This window comes from Delphinus delphis, chromosome 12 (genome assembly GCF_949987515.2).
Source record: "Delphinus delphis chromosome 12, mDelDel1.2, whole genome shotgun sequence".
NCBI lineage: Eukaryota > Metazoa > Chordata > Mammalia > Artiodactyla > Delphinidae > Delphinus > Delphinus delphis.
Genome location: NC_082694.2, coordinates 44745692 through 44767415, shown reverse-complemented (window position 1 = coordinate 44767415; position 21724 = coordinate 44745692). Strand labels below are relative to the sequence as shown.

At 48.4% G+C, this 21724-nt stretch overlaps 1 protein-coding gene across 4 annotated transcripts in view; it reads left to right on the top strand.

Annotated features, from left to right (window-relative positions):
* SPTBN1 (spectrin beta, non-erythrocytic 1) overlaps positions 1-21279 on the top strand; it is a 198932-nt gene extending 177653 nt beyond the window's left edge. For all 4 annotated transcript variants that reach the window (XM_060026609.1, XM_060026610.1, XM_060026611.1 and 1 more), the window contains 12 exons: positions 172-376; positions 760-1134; positions 4781-5025; positions 6156-6294; positions 7281-7365; positions 9177-9373; positions 10486-10598; positions 11316-11379; positions 15683-15921; positions 17381-17554; positions 19072-19114; positions 19941-21279. In XM_060026609.1, the coding sequence (XP_059882592.1) occupies positions 172-376; positions 760-1134; positions 4781-5025; positions 6156-6294; positions 7281-7365; positions 9177-9373; positions 10486-10598; positions 11316-11379; positions 15683-15921; positions 17381-17554; positions 19072-19114; positions 19941-20159 (2098 nt within the window). In that variant the 3' untranslated portion in view covers positions 20160-21279. The remainder of the gene's footprint in view (positions 1-171; positions 377-759; positions 1135-4780; positions 5026-6155; positions 6295-7280; positions 7366-9176; positions 9374-10485; positions 10599-11315; positions 11380-15682; positions 15922-17380; positions 17555-19071; positions 19115-19940) is intronic.
* The last annotated feature ends 445 nt before the right edge of the window (positions 21280-21724 follow it).

The following is a 21724-nucleotide window of genomic DNA, read 5'->3' as shown; positions in this document are numbered from 1 at the left end:
TTGCCTCTTCATTACTTGAGGTCAAAGTTCAGAGTTTTATTTTTTAGGCTAAATAGGTTAACTTGAGGTTTCCTTTGAGAAATGTTGTAAAACGTGATCTCCTGGCATTTCCCCTCGTTTACTGGCTCCCTGAAGAACATGTCCCCCTCGTCTCCCCCCCCCGCCCCACAGTGAGCGCATCAGCATGCGGCAGTCCAAAGTGGACAAGCTGTATGCGGGCCTCAAGGACCTGGCCGAGGAGAGGAGGGGCAAGCTGGACGAGAGGCACCGGCTGTTCCAGCTCAACCGGGAGGTCGACGACCTGGAGCAGTGGATCGCCGAGAGGGAGGTGGTCGCAGGGTCACACGAGCTGGGGCAGGACTACGAGCACGTCACGGCAAGTACCGCGGGCAGGGCCCGGGCGGCCGCGCGGCGCACGCGGGCTGCGGAAGGCCCCTTGCGCGCCTCTCTGCGAGCAGAGAACGCACCCCAGACTCGAGCCAAAGATGGCGGGGTTTCGTTTCAGCTTGACACTTTGGTCACCGGGTGACTTGGGGGTTGTTGAACTTCTCTGCTGCGCCCTGTCCTCCTCTGGTCAGAGGAGATGGAGCCTGGGCCTTACTCGGTGGCAGTGAGCAAGGAGGAAGCCTGATTGATAAAGAGGCTTTGGAGCTGAGATCTGTTAAGTCAGGCATTTCTCTCCAAAGGACATTCGTGTGATCAAGAAATAAAGTGTTCACAGTAGTCTCACTGATTTCTTGGTGCGCATCCCTGTTTCAGATGCTACAAGAACGATTCCGGGAATTTGCCCGGGACACAGGGAACATTGGGCAGGAGCGCGTGGACACGGTCAATCACATGGCAGATGAACTCATCAACTCTGGACACTCGGATGCCGCCACCATCGCCGAGTGGAAGGACGGGCTCAACGAAGCCTGGGCTGACCTCCTGGAGCTCATCGACACGAGGACGCAGATCCTCGCTGCCTCCTATGAACTGCACAAGTTTTACCATGATGCCAAGGAGATCTTTGGGCGCATCCAGGACAAGCACAAGAAACTCCCTGAGGAGCTCGGGAGAGATCAGAACACAGTGGAGACCTTACAGAGAATGCACACCACGTTTGAGCACGACATCCAGGCTCTGGGCACTCAGGTGGGTGAGGCGCTGCCCAGCGGTGGTGGGAGGGCTTCTTTCCGTAGTGTCTCTGTGCCTCTCGGAGCACCTCTTTCCATTCCTTGGCTCCGCAAAACATGCCTCAGAGAATTGCCCAAATCAAACGGACATGCGTGTGCACACACGTGTATCACACACACTGTTGTAACGCTCCATCTGGGAGAACTTACCAATCCGTAACATTCTCAGTGTGCCACATTTTGCAGACACTGTTGGATGAACAGTACTTATGATTAAAATAAACAACCCAGACACGTACACAGACATTTACAAGTTTTAGGCCTTCTCAACAAGAATTTGAATTACGTTGGCATATCCATCCGGAATAATTTCCAAAATGATACCTCATTATTTTCCATCAACCAGAGTCTGAGTTATGTATCGGAGAAGAGAGAAAACAAGACTCTAACGTTTTACTATGCCCGCTCTTCCCCTCCCCGCTATGAAGTAGTTAACACTAAGGCTTTGTTTAAGAGCTGCCTGGCAAAGTGATAACAATATAACAGTAACGATCTGTAGTATAATCACTCTCTAATTCACACTCTCATTCCTGCACAGTTTACTGCTTAGTCTTATGCCTGTTAGATGAAAAATAAATTGTATCTGTCTTTTCCCTTAAATTTCAAGATCTTAGAGAAGAAGTCCGTTTTCTTAAACATATCAGCCCTCAGGATATCAGGAGGTTTGTTTTTACCTTTTAGAAGCACGTCAGTGATCTACTGCAGGGGTTGGCAGACTTCTTCTGTAGAAGCCCAGACAGTACAGAGTTTTGGTGTTGTGGGACATACAGTCCGTTACAACTACTCATCTCCGCCATCGTAGCATGAAGCAGCCACGGACAATCCGAAAGCGAAGGGCGTGGCTGTGTGCCAGCAAAGCTTTATAAAAACAGGGAGCCCAGGTTTGCCGTGGGCCCGCCCCGATCTAGTGTGCCAGCCTTCTTTGGTGTGCTTTGGGGTTTGTTCTGTGGAAGGACCACCTTTACTGCTGTTGTTTTCCCCTGAATTTGCCCCTTCTAAAAGCAAAGGTAGCGCACAGCTGGGGCTCCATTCACGTTAAGTGGCTTCCCCTTTTCCATCCTTGGGGTAGAAGGTGTGGAGGGAATATGTAAGAGATTTGTGGAGTGGCTGAGGGTCTGCATCAGGCAGAATTTAAAAGCGCCCCCCATGCATTGTGCGGGTTTCCAGCCTTTCCTCCACGGCTGGCGGATTCTCCATTCCAAAGCTTGTCAGCTTCCTGTTCAGTGGCTCTCACTGCATGTAAGGTCCTGGAGCACCAGGTGAGCGTGTAAGGATCCTGAACCATGCAATCTGACATGCACGTGCAGTTAGAGCGCGGCCACCAGAGAAGGGCCGACCCTGGCTTGAATTGAGCCTATCACGCTGTATCGCTGCAAGTTTTAATTTCCTTCCTAAGCTTCGGTTCCCTGATGCTTTAAGGATTGCAGTGTGTATTGTTACAGTTTTTAAAAAGCTTGAGAGAACTTCTGGAATGCCTGGAAGCCTTATTAGCAGCAGGTCTTTCCTCTGCACCTGTAAAATCATTTACTTTTAGAACTTCAGGAGACTCCAGAGATGGTAGAGTTGCTCCTTCATTTTTTGTTTCATTAAATCCCTTCACTTTGTGAGGCTCAGAGAGATGCAGGAGAGCCCACTGAGAGTCCAGGAACGTCCAGGGCAGGAATCTGTTCCGTCAAGCCTGGTAGTCTGCACCTCACCATACCCGCTGGGCCAGGCCATTTCAGCCACAAAAGTATGCATGCCCCTCCTGCAGTTAGAGCAGAAGGGAGGGCTCTCGGTGCAGGCTCCAGAAGCCGATGGCGTTTCCTCCTTGGCTGCTTTACTCTTAATGCCAGCCTGACCCGCCGCCATCCTCTATTCAGTGCGGGAACAGTGGACATGAGGGAACCTGATGATGGTCTGCAGTGACTCCTCAAAGCAGTAGTTAATTCTAGCGGGAATTTCTGCTTTCGCTCTCCTCGTCTACCTTGTTTGTTGTTGTGAGAACAAATTAAAAACAGCTAGAGATCCAGGAAACTTTTTTTTTTTTTTAACTTGTTTGGAAAGATTTGGTTAGTCATATAGGAGATAAGCTTTTCAAATAATTTCCTAGGAACTTGCTTATCGTGATTTGAGTTAGTACCTGAGCCATATTTAAAGAATGTTTCCAAAAGTCTCTTAGGATACGGAAGTCAAATCACCAGGGAAACCAAACCCCATTGATTCTTCTTTGCATCTCTTGCAGAAATGTGTTTTCCTTACCTACCACCACCCAGAGCCTTTTGAGTGATGGGGGTCGGTACACCTCCCCGCAAGCCCCAGTGTCCATCCCCCGCCCCGTGATGTTTCTCCACATAACTCCCCTCACGGACATCTGAAGGCTGCTATCATTCAGGATGTCTGTTGTCTTCAGACTTTGATCAGTAAATGAAGATCGAGTGTGCGCTCCCCATGCACGTATATTTCAAATTAGATGTTGTGCACGAGTATGGCATTACTAATACGCACTTCATATAAAACATAAGAGATGGAAATTTTTGAATACAAAATAAGCCACGGTTATCAGTTTCTCTTGTAAAGGTGTATCTGCCCTCCACCACCACCCTCGCCCCCAACAAAAGGGTGAAAGCCTTTTCTTGTTTTTTTTTCCCTCTTTTTACACAGAAAGTATTGACATTATGTACACTCTCTGTGCTTTGCCTTCTCTACATAGCCGTCATCTTGGCGTACTTCTCATATGAGTACACAGAGCCCTTCCGCATTCTTTTTCATGACTGCATGGGAGCCTCCTGTATGACTGTGCCACTGTAATTTAACCAGTCCCTCCTGGCCGAACAGATACTTTTATTTTCAGTCTTCTGCACTTACAGACATTGGTGCAATAAATGACCTTATGTGTATTTCATTTCCTAAAAGTGCAAGCGTATATGTAGGATAAATTCCCCCAAGTGGAATCATGAAATCAAAAGGCACACGCATTTATGAGTTTGGTGGGTACTGCCTGCACCTTTCTGCAGGAGCTGTAACCTTTTGTCCCGTCAGCAGTGAACCAGCTCACTGACATATATATACATCATCAAGCTTGAATTTTTGCCAACTAGGAGATGACAAATTACGGTATCTCCACGTAGCATATTTTCATAAGGCTCACGGGCATTTCTTGCTCTCCAGAGTTTTTATTGAAGTGTTTGGCTGGTTAAGATTTTCCCTTCTTTGGCATCAGCATTTTCAACTGCATTAAATGCTGCTTTTTGTTTTTCACGTTGGAAAGTGCCGTTGTGGGAGCTCTTACCGGTGATGCGTACATTGTTTTCAGCAGCAGCATCACGTAGCTAATGGAAAAGGTGTTTCCACAGGAGTTCCTGATGGCAGTCTCTCATTCCTGATTTTACAGAGACACCGTCGGTACCATGCAGGAGCAGATTAGGTGTTTATCCTTTACTGTATCTGGGTGCATACCGTGTGTTTCTGTGCCGCCTTCACATCCTGGGCCACCTCCGGGGACCTTTCCCGACCAGGGCTCCCATCAGCGCAAAGGCAGAATAGTGTGCAGAGGGGGAGTGGGAGGCCGGGTGGTGGCGCAGAGGCCCAGCTCCGACCTGTCTCGTCTCCTGGCGGCTTCACAGGTGAGACAGCTGCAGGAGGATGCAGCCCGCCTCCAGGCCGCCTATGCGGGCGACAAGGCCGAGGACATCCAGAAGCGGGAGAACGAGGTCCTGGAAGCCTGGAAGGCCCTGCTGGACGCCTGCGAGGGCCGCAGGGTGCGGCTGGTGGACACGGGGGACAAGTTCCGCTTCTTCAGCATGGTGCGCGACCTCATGCTGTGGATGGAGGATGTCATCCGGCAGATCGAAGCCCAGGAGAAGCCACGGTACTGCTGCCGGCCTCCCGGCTGGGCCCTGCCCCAGAGCTTTGAGGCCAGAGCGGGGGCGGGGAGGGGTTTTGGGGGGAGCCACTTGTCTCCTGCACACGGTTGTCAGGGAACGAGGGGCCCGGTGTAGTCGAGCCCTGTGGAGCCCTCGCCATTTCTCCCCGACCCTGTCCCCCTGGGTCCACGCTCACCCAGGCCCTCCTGCTCTCATCTGTGGGCCTCGTGCCTCAAAGCAGCCGCATACCTGGGACCGGACTAGCTCTACCTCACCGCTGGAATGAGATGGCTTTTCTGAGTTCTTTTTCTATGTCTGTCAGATCAAAACCCACTCTATCCCTTTTCAGACATATTACCAAAGGTGCCTCTTACACTCAGCATCTGCTTTAATGGTGTCTCGGGATTCGTTTTTAGTATTTGTTCTGTGTCTTCTCTTTGGCCACATTTCATGCAGAGCGGTGAAGAGGAGCTCGTGGGTGTACAAGCAGGCGCATAGACAGCCTCCTGTTCACCCCTGCCGGCTCCAGCCCTCACCGTACCTGAGAGATGGGCTGTGCTCCAAAAGAAGAAATACGGTTGTTACATACTTGAAGCAGTTGTGTTTCCTTAGGTCAGGACTCTCCAGTCAGTCGGTTTTGATGGATGAGACGTTCTCACGGCTCTGCCAGTCGCTGATTGCTTGGCTGGTTCCTGCTCTGTGTGTCTTCATGTCTAAATAAGGAGACAGTATTTGCTGCTCTTTAAAACACACATGTCCTGAACCTTCGGCAGCTAACTCACTGGGGTACAACTGGGGACGCCTGTGACTGCCTCTGTACCTTCTTGAAGAGCCTGAGGTGCATTTCAGAGTAAAAGGTTGAACAGAGATCCAGTGGTTTTTCTAGTCTCCACCTAGAAAAATTGTTTCAGCGCACACACAAAAATAAAAGTAGCCTTATTCTCAGTGTTAGGCTGTGAAGCTGTGCCTGAGTTACACCATCGCTGTGCTGCAGCTCAGTGACCCAGCCTGCGCCCAGACTGTGAATCAGATACTGTGCCGCCAGTTTCCTTCAAATTAATTACGTGTTTTGAAACCTACACATTTGTTTGAAAGGCTTGGTCTCCTAAAGGAAGTATTATTTGTGTAATTTTAGGGATGTGTCCTCTGTTGAACTATTAATGAATAATCATCAAGGTATCAAAGCAGAAATCGATGCTCGTAATGACAGTTTCACGACCTGCATTGAACTTGGGAAATCGCTGCTGGCGAGGAAGCACTACGCATCAGAGGAGGTAGGATGCCGCTTACGCTTTGGGGCCCCTGTGGTGAGCGCAGCTGGTGTTCAGATGTAAAGTGACTCACTCTTGTGAGCGTGTGTGTATGTGTGGGGGGGCATATATAGACACACACACAGAGAAATCTATGCTTACATTCACACACACGTATGCACACACTTACCTGTGTTTCAGAACTCCTTGCTTCTTTCCTGTATGTGTAGAATGAGACAGGCAAGTCTCTAGGTATAGAGCCAATCAATCCATGGCACCGAAGACAATTTTTGAGGGCCTCTGGTCAAGGGTTCGTCCTTTCTCACCTCCTCCATCAGTTCTAGAAGGTGTCACCCCTTCTCTGTCACCTGTGCCCTAGATCTGTTTGCTCTTTAGTGGGTGGTTGCTAAGTCGAGTTGGGATGCTGGTGACACAGAGGGGAGTGGTTATCAGTGTGAGGCCTCCGAGAGCTCAGGGCTTTGCCCCTCTCGCCGGCCCCCGCTCTTAACTTGAGTGTGTTCGCCACAGGGAGCCCCGGAGTCTGGAGGGGGCTCAGTGCATTCATTGTTGGCCTCCTCACGACAGAGCAGCTTTGGGTGGAGTCCGGCCTTCCTCCCAGCCCCTTCTGGAAGGAACGTCGCCATGCTTTTCTCTCCTCTCCCAGTACGCAGATAAACTGAGCAGTCTTTAGAGCTTTCCTGCCTTAGTGGTGGTCTCTACATAAAAAGTGTTTTTCTTGGGCTTCCCTGGTGGCGCAGCGGTTGAGAGTCCACCTGCCGATGCAGCGGACACGGGTTCGTGCCCCGGTCCGGGAGGGTCCCACATGCTGCGGAGCGGCTGGGCCCGTGAGCCGTGGGCGCTGGGCCTGCACGTCCGGAGCCTGTGCTCCGCGGCGGGAGAGGCCACAACAGTGAGAGGCCCGCGTACCGCAATGTGGCCCATCAAGGGTCAGACTAGGAGGATGTGATCTACTCTATTAAGATGTCCTTGGGGTCCTCTTTTTCTCACAGATCAAGGAGAAGTTACTGCAGTTGACGGAAAAGAGGAAAGAAATGATTGACAAGTGGGAAGACCGATGGGAATGGTTAAGACTGAGTAAGGATGTACCTAATCTCTCTGTTCTTTTTGGGTCCCCACTGAAAGCAAGCCAGTTTATTTACCTGCTTTAATTGACTTGATATGATGTTATCTCTTAATGATTTTTGGAGTCTTTCTGAATGCTGCTTTTTTAATATCCTGTTTCACCATTTCATGCTAGTAAGTATTTTTAAGTAGTTCCCTGTGACATATTCATTATCTTTCATCTCATGATTGGCCTCAGTGTTGTGAGTGGGGTCTGAGTGTGTAGGAACAGTATGGGGACGACAGGATGTGGCATCCCTCTGGGAGAGTGCAGACAGGAGCCCCTTCTCCGCCAGTTATCTTTAAGGAGAATTGTTACTGTGGAGTCAAGAAGATGGAAAGTTGGCTTGTTAGGTCTTATGAAAGCTTACAACCATAAAGATTTTGCAGTGAACCGGGCATTATTCTAAGTGTTTTATATGTTTTTCTTTATTGGCTTCCCACAATAACCCTCTGAGGTAGAGCCTATTTTTAATCTCATTTTATAAAGGAATATGTGAGCTAACACAGAGTCCATAATATACAGTATCAGGAAGAGCATTTACGATTGGTATGAACTGCAGGGGTAGCCCAACTGAAGCATTATTTACCGTACTTTGCCATTCTGTGTTTGGGGCTCCGGGCTCTGTCCTTATCTTATATTATAACCTTATTCTCAGGCACCAGGAGTGCTTTCTAGAGGCAGAATCCAAGGGGCCTTTTCTGAACGGTGTATAAGAGACCTAGTGGAGGCATCTCAATTCTTCTGAAAAAGAAATCCCACTTTTGATCATTCTTTGGATGAGGGTTTGGTCTGTTAGTTTGGCCAGCCCCCAGGGCAGGTTCAGTTCAGTTCAGTTCAGCAAAACCCAGATTACACTCCACTGTGAGCTAGGCACCAGGTTGCATGCTGGGCATTCCTGATGAGGTGACAAGTTTCTCGAGCAGCGGGGGCATCTCCTTGTGCCGTGTTGGAGGCCACCAGGGTGACACCAGTGCTGCCCGCAGTCGTCTTCTTACCTGAATGACCCCAACCTTTGCTGCTTAAGGTATAATGAAAATGCCAGCCACAGCGCAGGCAGAGCTGAGGTCTGGCCTGCCTTCTCACAGCTGCAGTGGGTAGAGGTCATGCTGCGTTTCCTCACGTGTGGAGGAACAGAATGAATAAAGCAGAAGCCTTAGCCCATACTGTCCCTACTTTCCCTACTGCTTCCAGATCCTTCCCTGCCTCTCAACCCCCCGAAGTAAAACATGGCACTGCCACCCCAGAAAGGGTGATTGGTGAATGGCTGTCCCATCAGAGTAACCTGGTTATATGTAAATTGTGAGTTCTTCAGGGCTCTGGGGCTTACCTCACTGAAGTAGGGCTGAGTGAGCAGAGCATACCTCCTGGCCCTGCATGGCCGTACAGTAGCCACGGCCCACGTGGGGCTTTTCAGAACTTGCAACATGGCTGGTCGAAATTAAGATGTGCTCCAAGTATAAAACACGTGTCGGGTTTCAAAGACAGGAGAAAAAAAAAAGATGTAACACAACTCAGTTAATTTTTATACTGATTAGGTGTTGAAATAACAGCTATATCAGGTTGTCTAAATTATGCATTTGAAATCAGCTTCACCTGTTTTGAATGTGGCTGCTGGGAAGGTTACAGCTGTACACGTGAGGCTCACATGACGTTTATGGGCACAGCGCAGATCTAGACTAGACTGTAAGCTGGTTGTGCCGGCAGCTGCCAGCAGAGGGCAGCACCTCCCTGAGCTCCCGAGTCACCCTGCCCCCACACTCACTCTTGGCTCCCTGTGCAGTCTTGGAGGTCCATCAGTTCTCAAGGGACGCCAGTGTGGCCGAGGCCTGGCTGCTCGGACAGGAGCCCTACCTGTCCAGCCGAGAAATAGGCCAGAGCGTGGACGAGGTGGAGAAGCTCATCAAGCGCCACGAGGCTTTTGAAAAGTCTGCAGCGACCTGGGACGAGAGGTTCTCCGCCCTGGAAAGGCTGACGACAGTAAGTGGGCCCTGGGAGCTGGGGTGCTCTGCCTTGGTTCCCGTGGGCAGCCTCTCCTTCCTGCTCACCTCCTAGGCTAGGGAGCTCAGGCCATCGCTCTGATTTTAAAAGCAGTAAGGATCTTCCTGGAGTTGGTGTTTCTCTTGGTACAGAACGTGGGGAGATGGTCCGGGGCTCCTGCCCCCTCAACCACCACTTCCTGGGCACCTAGGTCTGTGGTCACTTCCTGTCTGGGGATTGATCGATTGGGATTTGCTTTTCTCTTTTGATCTGCTTTTCTTCCTGTACCTCATAGAAGCCGTGGTTTCTAGGGAGCATAGCCTTACAGTTTTCTTCCGATTTCAGGATTAGAATTCCCGTCAAGCACTAGTAGCTCGATCTTAGACCACTGAAAACTCTCCCCAGTCCTGATAATCTCTTCTGCCAAAATAAAGGCCTCAGGACAGGCCTTGCTCAACTGGTCTTTTCTCTCCCAAGACACTTGCACTCCTGGTGGAAAGCTGATTCTTTATGGTGTGCTTCCCGATTTCTACAGTCGTGGGCATCTAAAATGTACCTGGACACATGTGTGTTGAAACGGAATACTTTGGGTACATGCATACATTGCTCATGAAATGGCTTAGTTCCAGTTAGTCTGTCTCCTGGCTTTTATTAACGTGTTATTGAGGTTTGGCTGAACCTGAATCCCTACCGCAGCACAAGAAGCCTCTGTGGGAATTATTGCAGCTCTGACTCAGTGGTGTTGGTCTGACCTCTGATGAGAAGTCCAGCACGGACCCTCATGCTCAGGTGCTTTCTTCCTCAGCAAAGTTGAGAGCTGCAGAGTTCGTTTAGAAACTAAACCCGCTATCCCAGGGGCACACACAACTCGCAGGGCTTCTGCCATCCCGTAGAATGGATCTGTTTCATCACTCAGGCCTCTGTTTCCTGTGGTTCTGGGTTGTAGCTGCAGTTCCTGTCACCTTAACGAGATTTTGCTTAGGATGTCAGAGCTTCTGGTTGTCCCGCGTGATCCAGCGTAGACCACTCAGACGGGAGGGTTTGCCTGGAGCCCTCCCCTTAAAAGAGGTAGAGTTTGGGGTTCTGCCACACATCAGCGTGTTCTCCCTCAGTTGGAGCTACTGGAAGTGCGCAGACAGCAAGAGGAAGAGGAGAGGAAGAGGCGGCCGCCTTCTCCTGAGCCGAGCTCGAAGGTTTCCGAGGAGACCGAGTCCCAGCAGCAGTGGTGAGTCACGGGCAGCCCGCCCACTTCAGTCTCAGCTTCAGTGACAAGAGAGGTTTAGGGAGCACACTTTCTAAGCCCGTGCTGATGTGCCCTTCCTGTTAGTCACTTCTGAAGACTACTGAGACTCCGTACGGTCACCCCTGGGTAACATTTGAGGAGAGTGACTTGTCCACAGTCACACTGCAATGTTGGCAGCGGGAGTGGAATGTCGACAGCAACCATCTCTGCTGTGCACACGTGTGTGTACACACACACACACACACACACACACACACACACTTAGAATTTCCACATGAGTAAATGGATGGAGTGAACTACCCAGATTTCAGGCCAGTGACTGGGTGGTGATGCTTTCTGAAAGTTCTGGGTGACTTTGACACGAAGGGCAAAAATTACTCTGTATTTCTGAAAGGCTGATTATTTTGCTGGGGTCCAAGCTCCATGACAACCCTGAATGCCACCTTTATGGGTAGGGATGCCTGTGGTCTTACTCTCTCTATCTAGAGTCAATTTGAAACAAAGAGTTTTTAGAAAGAAATCACGTCATGTGAAAGAGGGCTGCATATGTTTTCCTGAGAGAAGGGCTCTAATGAAGTTGACTTGTGTTCTCCCCCATCTTCTTCTCTCTCTCCTCCTCTTTTCTTCCCCTCTCCCCTCCCTCCTTCCCCCTTTCCTCCTCTTCTCTCCTCTGTCTTCTTTCTCCCCCTTCCCCAACAGGGATGCTTCAAAAGGAGAGCAAGTTTCCCAGAATGGTTTGCCGGCTGAACAGGGATCTCCACGGGTTAGTTACCGCTCTCAAACCTACCAAAACTACAAAAACTTTAATAGCAGACGGACAGCCAGTGACCAGCCGTGGTCTGGACTGTGAAGTTCACTACCATTTGTCAAGAACCACTCTTTCCAAATCCTGTTGGTTTGACCTTTTGGCTTCCACTTCACCCACAGTGTTAAAAATTTTACTTAATTCATAGCCTTCCTTGGTTTCATATTTGTTTGCGTTTAATTCATGTTTATTTGAGTTTTTTAACTGATGGATGCTCAGTTGCCTGAAAGCAACATACGTATTTTTTGTTTATTTATCGTGAGCTTTTTACTTTATTAAGATTTTGCAGCGAAAGCCTTACGTGAGTAATTGAAATTAAATGAGATTACAGCAAAATGAAGAAGAAAACTAGAATCTGACAGGTATGACACATCCAGCTATACTAACAGGGTGCAGTCCTGCACTATACGTAGCCCCCTTTACAGAGTTATTAACCTGCAGTAGTTTACTAGGAATTGAGGAGGGAGACTTCCAGTACTAAGATTAAAACCTAGAGTCAGCTGTGTAACATTCCATGAAGGATACATTCATTTATTGAAAATGATAAAAAAAAAAAAAAAGGTTGAATCTACTTGGGAAGGTTTTTTTTAAACTTTAGGTGCAGAATCTGAACAGTTTTGAGACCCTCAGATCATTTATTACTTTTTTACAAACCAGGTCCTCTCTTTATTTTTTTCTGCCAAGTCCTGAACCGAGAATTGTAGGCTCGCTTGCAGCAGATAATGCAGCCGGCCTCAGGAGTCAGGGGCCCACTGACTGCTGCCACCGCCTCTGTCTGGGTCACTGTCGGCACCGCCGGAACATGGGATGTGGCAAGTGTGGCAGCGCTTCCCGGCCCGTTGGGGAAGCCTGCCTACCAGACTTCTCCACGCCTCTCCGTTCAGTTGATGACTTCAGGGTGTCAAACTGTTTAAATTTTGCAAACAAATGGAACAAAAGCCATTCTGGTTCACCCTGATTACTTGAACGACGCACTTGGGGGAACCCCCCCAGGAGCTGTTGCCTGCCTCCAGGCTCCAGAAGTCCTTCAGCGTCTCTGTAGTATGTCTCCTATAGATCTTCTGATTCATTTTTCGTTTTCCTAAGTCCTTCTGTGAAGCTCTCTAATAAAGAGTCGTTTAGGGTGACATTTATCAGACCACCAGCAGGGATTTGAAAATGTTTTAACGAAATTCTATTCACCAAACCAAGTCCATATTACATCAAAGCCTTGTGAGACATTCACTTGCTCATTTGCCATATTTAGATGTTAGTGGAATCAGAAAACCTGTTTTGATATGTGTTCTCCATGAGTTAAGTCTAATTTGTCTTTTCATGATGCATGTCTTTTTTTTTTCTTTTGTCAGGATAACATCATATAGCATCTTGTTTGTTTTTTCCTCATTTCTATGTACATATCTATCTACTTGCGACCGTAGATGGGTATATAGATAGATGCCAAGCTTCTTATGTTCTGGGAGTAGTATGCACCATTATTGGGTCTCTGCCTTCAAACTCACCAAAATTCATTTTAGAAAAGAAACTACTGCTTCATCTTTGGTGATTAGGGAGCCCTGACATGTGTTAACTGGCTCCAAATGATATGTGTCATTGATCTATATGTATATATGTGATGTGTCCATATATATATGTTTAAATTTTGTATCATGAGGGCTAATACCCAATTTTATGCCTTTCGTATTCAGAAGACCAAAAACAAAACAAAACAAAACAAAGCCACATAAGCACACAGGAAAGAAAGGAGTGCTGTGATGCTTTCGGTGTTTGTTCTCATGCCTATTTTTATCTAGATTTTTTAATTGTAGCTTGCCAGACAGAGTTTTAATTGAAATTGGATTGTATCAGAAGAAGAAAAGTTCTTTTCGTTCTTCTGAGTCACGGTGCAGAGACTCAAGTTAATGAACTTGAAGGTAGTGTTGCTTCTTGCACTTAGAAAACCAATCAGGTGTTCCTTGTGCTACTAGTTGTCACGTTGCATTTACGTTCACCTCCTGACTGAAGTATCTCAGGTGTACGCAGCCACTAATCGCTAAAGAGAAGCAACGTGGGGTGGGGGTAGGGGTGTATCCACATGTACCCACTGTTTGGTCACAGCACTACGATTTGCTTTTGATGTTTGTCTCTAGTGGCGTGTTGTCTGTTGGCATGCTTAAGCACATGTCCATTAAAATTCATTTTGTTCCTTTTATTTTCCTTGTTTTCTTGGTTAGTGATTCATTTGCATAAACATTAATTATCTCTGCCTACTGGTTTGGGGTTTTCTCTTTCCTTCTAACTCTAAAGAAAAAAATTTTTGCTGCAGAATGTCCCCCAGAAGGGGCTTCCCCTGGCTGTCACCTACCTTGAAGTTGGACCAAGTATGATAAATTTTAGCCTTTTTCCAGTAAACGTTCCTCTATCCAGGTCACTGCTGTCACTAGCAGTTTTTGAGTCACACCTGCAGCACTAATTTTTTTTTGTTTAACCTGGTTTCTATAGACACTAACCCCATGTCTCCCTGGACTCATGCCTGGCACAGGCCTTCCAGACCGATCTCATACTTCCTCCCAACCAGAAGTTTCCTGAAATCTCACACTAGAACAGATGTGTCAGCCTTAAAATCCACTCACTCACTTTTGACTCGGGGGCTTTGTTTTTTTGGTTACTATTTCCCCTTTGTCCCTCCTTTCAAAGGGAAAGGCAAGAGAGATATTTAAGTGGCCTACTCCTTATAAGCACTGGTCGACAGGCCGTCACTTGCAAGGCCAGGATAATCACCATGCATCTCCTCCCTAGGCCATTCTGCCCTAAGAATCCTTTTTCCACGTTGCTGTGTGGATAAAGGGTTCTAATCACAAACACCCTTCAAGTGCATAGCCTCTAGTCTTACCTTAAACCCCGCTGCTGACAGTAATAGTTTGTATAGACAGAGTATACAGTTGACTCCCAGCCCACCACTTAGATAAGGTCCAACGGAGACATCCCAGTTCCTGAGAGTTGACATATCGGATGTTCAAGTGGTGGTGGCCAGTCTCCCACTGATCCTGTTGAGGCTGTCGCTGCTAATTTTGCTGTCACGTGGTTCTGGGCAGCAGAGGTGGGGGACGTATCTAATGAGCGTGCCGTTGACACCTCCGTGTTTGTCCGTGTACGAAGGGTGCAGGTTGTCTGTAATCCACTAAAGCGTCAGCCACACCCAGCTTTAGTAACTCGCTAATCCCACGCCCTGGGTGTACCAAGCCAGGGGCCGCTTCAGTTCATGGTACACAGTTGATGGCACACAGGCTGAAAGCGATAATGAATGGAGACCCTACTGCATTTCCCAAGCCGGAAAGCCATGAGGGTTACAGTATAAGTGAGCTTGGGAAGGAACAGCTCCCGAAGACGTCTCCAGCCTGAAGGGTCAGAGCCGCTGGAAGCCTGGCTGTCTGGGCTTTCTCGTCTCAGTGCAGCAAGGCACCGTGATCAACCAACACGTGATGGGGAAGGCCCTGGTTCTGTCTTTGTTTGGGGGTAAATAGCCGTGTGGTGTTGAGTGACTGTGATTGGCTTTTCCAGCTCCTTTAACACAAACTACAACCCACTCACGATACAACTTCGGCAGATGTGGTTAAATTGATGTTCGTTGACTTGCCTCATTTCCTTCCAGCTCTTAAGTTCCAAAGTCTAACGGGGATGGTAGATGTGAAATGCATGATTGCCGTCCTAATTTCTGCATGTGTTTATGACGATGTGTCGAGGGGTGGTGGGAGGAGAGCCGGAGAGCATTTTCAGAAACCAAAGGTCTTTCTTGTCTGACTTTGGGGGAATGCCGTGTAGTTCTGATAGAGTTGTCTATCCATCTGTTTGTGAATGCCCTTTCGCTTCAACTTCCAGCCCTTCTGGTGGCGTCCTTGGTTGTAAGGTGGCTGCTGTATAACGTCCACTCTCTCATATTTAATATGTGTGATTGTTAACTGTTGTCCTTTTGTTTTAAAGTAACCATAAGAGGAAATGATCTGAGTTCTATTAGAGAAAATGGATTGATCAGAGGAACAGAGTGCAGTAAAACTCATCCTGGCATTTCGCTTTTCTCATTTCCCCGTAAACGGGCGGGTATTAATCCATTCCCACCTTCTAATGTCCTTGGTGTCCAGCTGGCTTTGTGGGATGTGCAATGGTTTTACTGTACTGCCTCGATCTGTGCCAGGCATTTATACACAGCCACGTGTGCGAGTCAGAGCGTATGTGGTCACCCCGGGGGCTCGCAGGGTTAGCTGAACGGCCTCTCCACTGTCCCTAGATGGCAGAAACGGTGGACACGAGCGAAATGGTCAATGGCGCTGCAGAACAGAGGACAAGCTCGAAAGAGTCCAGCCCCATCCCCTCTCCCACCTCCGAGCGCAAAGCCAAGACTGCCCTCCCGGCCCAGAGTGCTGCCACCTTGCCGGCCAGGACCCAGGAGACGCCTTTGGCCCAGATGGAAGGCTTCCTGAATCGGAAGCACGAGTGGGAGGCCCACAATAAGAAGGCCTCAAGCAGGTAACAGCACAGAGGCTGAGGCGGTCCCGGGGGGGGGGAGCCGGCCCATTAAGAGCTGGGGGTGGGCCACTCTTGATCGAAAGGGGAGTGTGTGTTTATGTGGTTGATTTGTTCTGTAGCTTCCCGGGCGTTACATCCTCCTCGGGACTGACGTTGGGAAGCGGCAGTAGAGTGCTTTTTTATTCACCAAGAGAAGGCAGAGTTACGTGTGTGTGTGTGGGAACAGCAAGAAGAGGCCTTAGTAGTTCCTCCTGAGAAGGAATATGGCTAGATTGAGGTGGGGGAGTCTTCCCTAGAGTGAAATGATTTCACTGTGGTTTCCCTCCTGTGGGATGTTTTAAGACATTCACCATTTCCCCTACCTTATCTCCATATCAGTCTTTATATTCATTATCTCTCAGTAGCCCTACTTGTATTATCTCCATTTTACAAATGAAGAAACTGAGGCTCTGGGAGGTTAAGAAAGCTCACTCAGTGTAGCTTCCTAGTAAATGGCACAGCTAGGGTAAAACTCATCTGATGCCACAGCCCGTGTGCTTAACCAGTAAACTAAACTGCCTGGGACCACCATGTACGGTTGTACAGGTTGTACACTGTACAAGGGAATCCCATCTAAGAGCTGCCATCCACATTGGGGACATTATAGATTTATTTGTTAATACAGGCAGGTGGCAGTAAAGTGTCTTGTTCTAATAAAAGCGGTATATTAGGACAGTTTGCTGTACCCTGGGGGGAAAGGCTACCTTATTCGAATTCAGCCAGTGTACCGTAAGTGCTAGTGGCCCTGGGTCTGCCTCCCCCTCCCTGTCACGTTGCCAGGCCACTTCATTACAGAATGAAGCTGAGGTGGAAGAGCTGCCTAAGGACAGGCATGTTTCCAGTAGGGAGCTTGGCCTGTACCCTGTTACCACAAGAGTGTACCAAACACCAGCAAAAGTCTTTCCCGTCAGAGCCAGGAGTACCTTTATGTAATGAAAGAGGGCACTGTGGTTTTCTTCAAACTCAGAGTGAGAAGTGGCCCTCAAAAACCTGCCACTAGGGCTTCCCTGGTGGCGCAGTGGTTGAGAGTCCGCCTGCCGATGCAGGGGACGCGCGTTCGTGCCCCGGTCCGGGAAGATCCCACATGCCGCGGACCGGCTGGGCCCGTGAGCCATGGCCGCTGAGCCTGTGCGTCCAGAGCCTGTGCTCCGCAACGGGAGAGGCCACAACAGTGAGAGGCCCGCGTACCGCAAAACAAAACAGAACAAAACAAAAAACCTGCCACTAGCAGTACGTGTCTTGTCTTGGGAGTCCACAGAGGAATTTTGTTCCATTGCGTATTTTTAGCAGGATTTAGGAAGGGCTTTTTTAACAGGGGATCATGCCGTGTTGTGCGAGGATCATTTTCGTGTTAATCAGACCCTTAGTTCTTGAAGGGAGTGTGGGGCAGAAACTTGAAACTCCTTTCTTTACTACTCAGGTCCTGGCACAATGTTTACTGTGTCATAAATAACCAAGAAATGGGTTTCTACAAAGATGCAAAGACAGCTGCTTCCGGAATTCCCTACCACAGCGAGGTCCCTGTGAGTTTGAAAGAAGCCATCTGTGAAGTGGCCCTTGATTACAAAAAGAAGAAACACGTGTTCAAGCTAAGGTGAGCGTTGCCAGAGAGTGGGTGTGTGTTTATTTTCACTCTGGGGGTTGGTTCTCTTAGATAGATGCTGTGATCGGTTGATTCCCCTCCTCTGCTGTTTAAAAAATCACCAACAAAGTGACAAACTGGATAGGCACACGTCTTGGTTAGGATCTCTGGGCTCTGTGGCCGGTTAACGGCACAACTGAACATGGAAGAAAAGGAACTTTCCTTTTTATAAGCTGGAACTTAGTGTTTCCTGAGACAAGGTGAGCTAGTCACATTTCACAGTTTAAGGGGAGCTTAGAAAAATAGTTTCCCCGTCTTTGCAGCTATTCCAGACCCAGGAGATGCTGTTCTTAGCTCATGACTTATCTGGAGATGGGTCAAGTGAGTCATCCCGGAGCCAGGTGGAGACAAACAGGAAGGGGCGGGAGGGGCCCTGTGCTCCCCTGACTCACCCGGCGGATGTTCCAGATGCCTCTGGAACCATTCAGTTCCAAATGTCTCTACCCTGTACAACACATACGACTCCCAACAGAGTGGATCCAAGCTCTGAAGTTCGGCTTGTACTTGGAAATGGGCAGGAAAAACCCGTTTTTCTTTTAAAAGCATGAAAAGTAAACATGTTAGTGGTTAGGACGATACTTAGTCTGATACTAACTTCATCTGTTGGTTTGGGATTTGAAAAGCAAACTTTGGTCCTCAGTTACACGTGAGCCTCATGCCAGCTGGACGAGGCCAAGGACCACAAACGAGAGCAGTTCAAATGGGGTGATTCCTTGAGCCTGGACGGGCACTGGAGGCAGGCCCCAGGGACCTGGGACGCTTTACACGCTGTAAGACCAGGCGCGGCCAGCCTGGCACCCACCCTGGCTGCACGCCCACTTTGTACTTCCTTGATGCAGCTTCAGAGCGTCGGGATATCGGCAGAGGGCATTTACCTCCTCTGCACCGGCAACACCAGCTTCCTCTCGATGCAGCAGAGAAGGAGGGGCCCTCCCAGCCAGCGTCCTCTCCGTGTCACAGCGATAGCCCGGCCAGGGCAGTTTCTTTTGTTCTGAGAGGTGTATGAGAAGAGAAGTCTAGAAGAACTTTTCTGGGTGTCAGTTCAGAAAGCCTGGTGTTTGTTAATGTGGGGGATGTAAGTCCAGTGGCAGAATTTCAGGAGGGCCCGTGGGTTTTAAAGAGCTTTCTTCTGCGTTCAGTTTAGAGCAGTGATCAGTCATCCCCAGTGGTCTTTGCCACAACAGATCCAGGTGTTGACATGTTCAGAGCTTTTTGAATCCTTCCAGTGATTGAAACACCCACATTACCTGTGCATATTGGCCCAATTATATGACTTCTTGATGCCCCGGGGTGCGGCTGCTGGGCCTGTGCAGGCCCCCGGCACAGTGGGCGACGTGTGCAGGGTTCCCACAGGCATTTCTGGTGTGATTCCCGCGGCCTGCTTGTATCCCACGTGAGAGTTGGGGGATTTTTTTTCTTTTTTCTTCCTTAAGTTATATTGTGACTGAGTTTCTTCCTTCAAATTACAGACTAAATGACGGCAATGAGTACCTCTTCCAAGCCAAAGACGATGTAAGTTTCTAAGTTTCATTTTTTCAGATACTTAGACGTTTGCAAGTGTTGGTGGCCCGATGAGCTTTATTTACGATGTTCTTCACATAAGTCATGATCCAGTGGTGGCTTCTGGCCTCTGGCCTCCACGGTCATGAACGCTGGCAGGTGTTCAGTTCTCCTGTACCTCTCAGAGGCGGTGAATGTCATCTCACTGCCCTTCCGCCGCAGCAGGAGACCTAGTGCAGGGTCCCTTGAAGTCCGCGGAGGAGAACTGTGGGTGAAGCACAGGGAGCAGGTCCCAGGACTGGGTGTGGATCCTGCAGCCCAGTCAGGAGCCTCCCCGTTGCACCCACTGCACCCCACTGCCTTTAACCAACCATTGCATGGCTGTGCTCCTCCTTGAGAGGAGAGAGGGTCAGCCGATGGGAAAACAACACGTATGCAGGGCTTTAAATTCGAAAAAAGCAACTTCTGTTAAATTTATACAATGTTATGCGTCAAATATATTTCAGTTTAAAAAAGGAAAAGAAAAAGCATCTTCTAGGGTGGGACCTGACACCCTACTGTAGACCAGTCTTTCCAGCTCGTCCACGTTTGTAGGGCCACATACTAGAGTGGGGACCTTCAGGTACCGTAAACCGAATTCTGGTGAGCGTTCAATCATGTTCACTACTGTCCTGACAAAGCAGAGGTTCGTTTGGGAACTGCTTTCCCCTCTCAGGCAGACACACCGTTCCCAAGCCTTCCAGCCCACAGAGGCTCACACGGTCACCCAGGTGGACCGAGAGCATCTCATGCCCGTCCCTCCTAGTTGAGTCTCACCTGTGTCCCCTCCTTCATCCAGGAGGAAATGAACACATGGATCCAGGCCATCTCCTCTGCCATCTCCTCCGATAAACACGAGGTGTCCGCCAGCACCCAGAGCACGCCAGCATCCAGCCGGGCTCAGACCTTGCCCACCAGCGTTGTCACCATCACCAGCGAGTCCAGTCCCGGCAAACGGGAGAAGGACAAAGAGAAAGACAAAGAAAAGAGGTTCAGCCTTTTTGGCAAAAAGAAGTGAACTCCTTTCCGTCACCTCCTGCCCTTCTCTTAACCTTTTCAGTGAAATTCCAGCATGCAAGCTCAGAACCAACACATTACTCTCTGTGCCTAAATGTTCCTCAATGTGGTTGATTTTTTTCTTTTAATTTATAGAGCATTTCTCGGGGGTGGGGGGGTGGGAAGGGGAAAATACACCTAAACACTTTATCTCCAAGTTACAAAAAAGCTTGAGGTGCAGAGGGAAGACCAGATTTTTTTTAACGAAATTATATAGATTAGATCTCAATATTTAAACGGTTCCTCAATTTTGTGAGGCTGTGTTGGAAATAACCCGCCTCTAGTGCTGTTGGTATGCAAGACAGCGGTGCTTAAACAGTACTTCCTGTGCTCACCACAGACAAAATGTACCAATTTCCCAACACCATTCTCTTCCATTTACTTCCAGTGGTTACCTTGAGTCTTGACTATTAGAAGTGCTGGGTCTAACCTGGAATAAACAGATTGTGTATTATGATCTCGCTGCAGCCACAGTGCAGCCCCATTGTTAACTCTACAGACCAAACCGTTTGTATCTGGCATCACTTACTAACACACGACATGCGGCTCTTCTGCATCAGCCTGGACGACGGTTAAGAATGTCGGGATCCAAGAAGGAATAGAAAACTGATACTGTTTTAAATAATCTGTAATTTCAACTTCAATTTTTTTTTTTTTTTTTGCTGAAATACATTATATTGTATGTTTGAGATAATTCTAGTACAAAGTATAATAAAACTAGATGTATAATAAACCCTTTAAATCATTGGTAAGTGTACAAGTGGAACTGAAGCATTTACTGGACAAAGTCCTGTTACCCTAATGGTTACTTGCTTGTGCGTTGCCACACTGTGTTATAATTTGCTTCATTACCTTGCTATTTGATACATAGTGTGCATTTCTCTGTCACTGTAACGATTGTAATGACAAATTTTCATCTTACTGCACAATCAAAATGGCATTGATTGGAATGAACTCCAGAGGCTGGGCCTGAGCAGGGAGGTGGTCACTCAGGCCCGGTGCTCAGTTGTTATGACCTGTACCTCTCGACTTTTGCCCTATCTGTTAAATATATGCTACGTCATTAAAAGCTTTTAAATCTAGCACGGTGGGTAATTGTTGTTTTTTCTCTCCTTGCGTGCACGCCATGTAGGGAATTTGCAAAGTGAGAAATAGCAAACGGGAAACATTAGACCGTCCATCTGGGTTCCTATTTTGCATTCTTGTGCGTGTCTGGTACCCCAGCTTTGAAAGTTACAATAAACGGAGTAATAAATATGGAATGTTTTGCAGCTCTACATCCAGATTTTATCTTCTATGTATAAAAAAGTTACCAGAGAGCTCGCTAAACCTGAGCTCTGAGGCAAGGGTTAGAAAACGTTTTCAGTAAGTGGCCAGAGATGAGTAAATGTTTTAGGCTCTGTAGGCCGTATTCTGTTTGTTGAAACTCTGCCATTGTGTACTACAGAGGCAGCCATCGATGATGTGTAACCAGTGGGCGCGGCTGTGTTCCGGTAAAACTTTATGTGTGGACACAGATTCGAATTT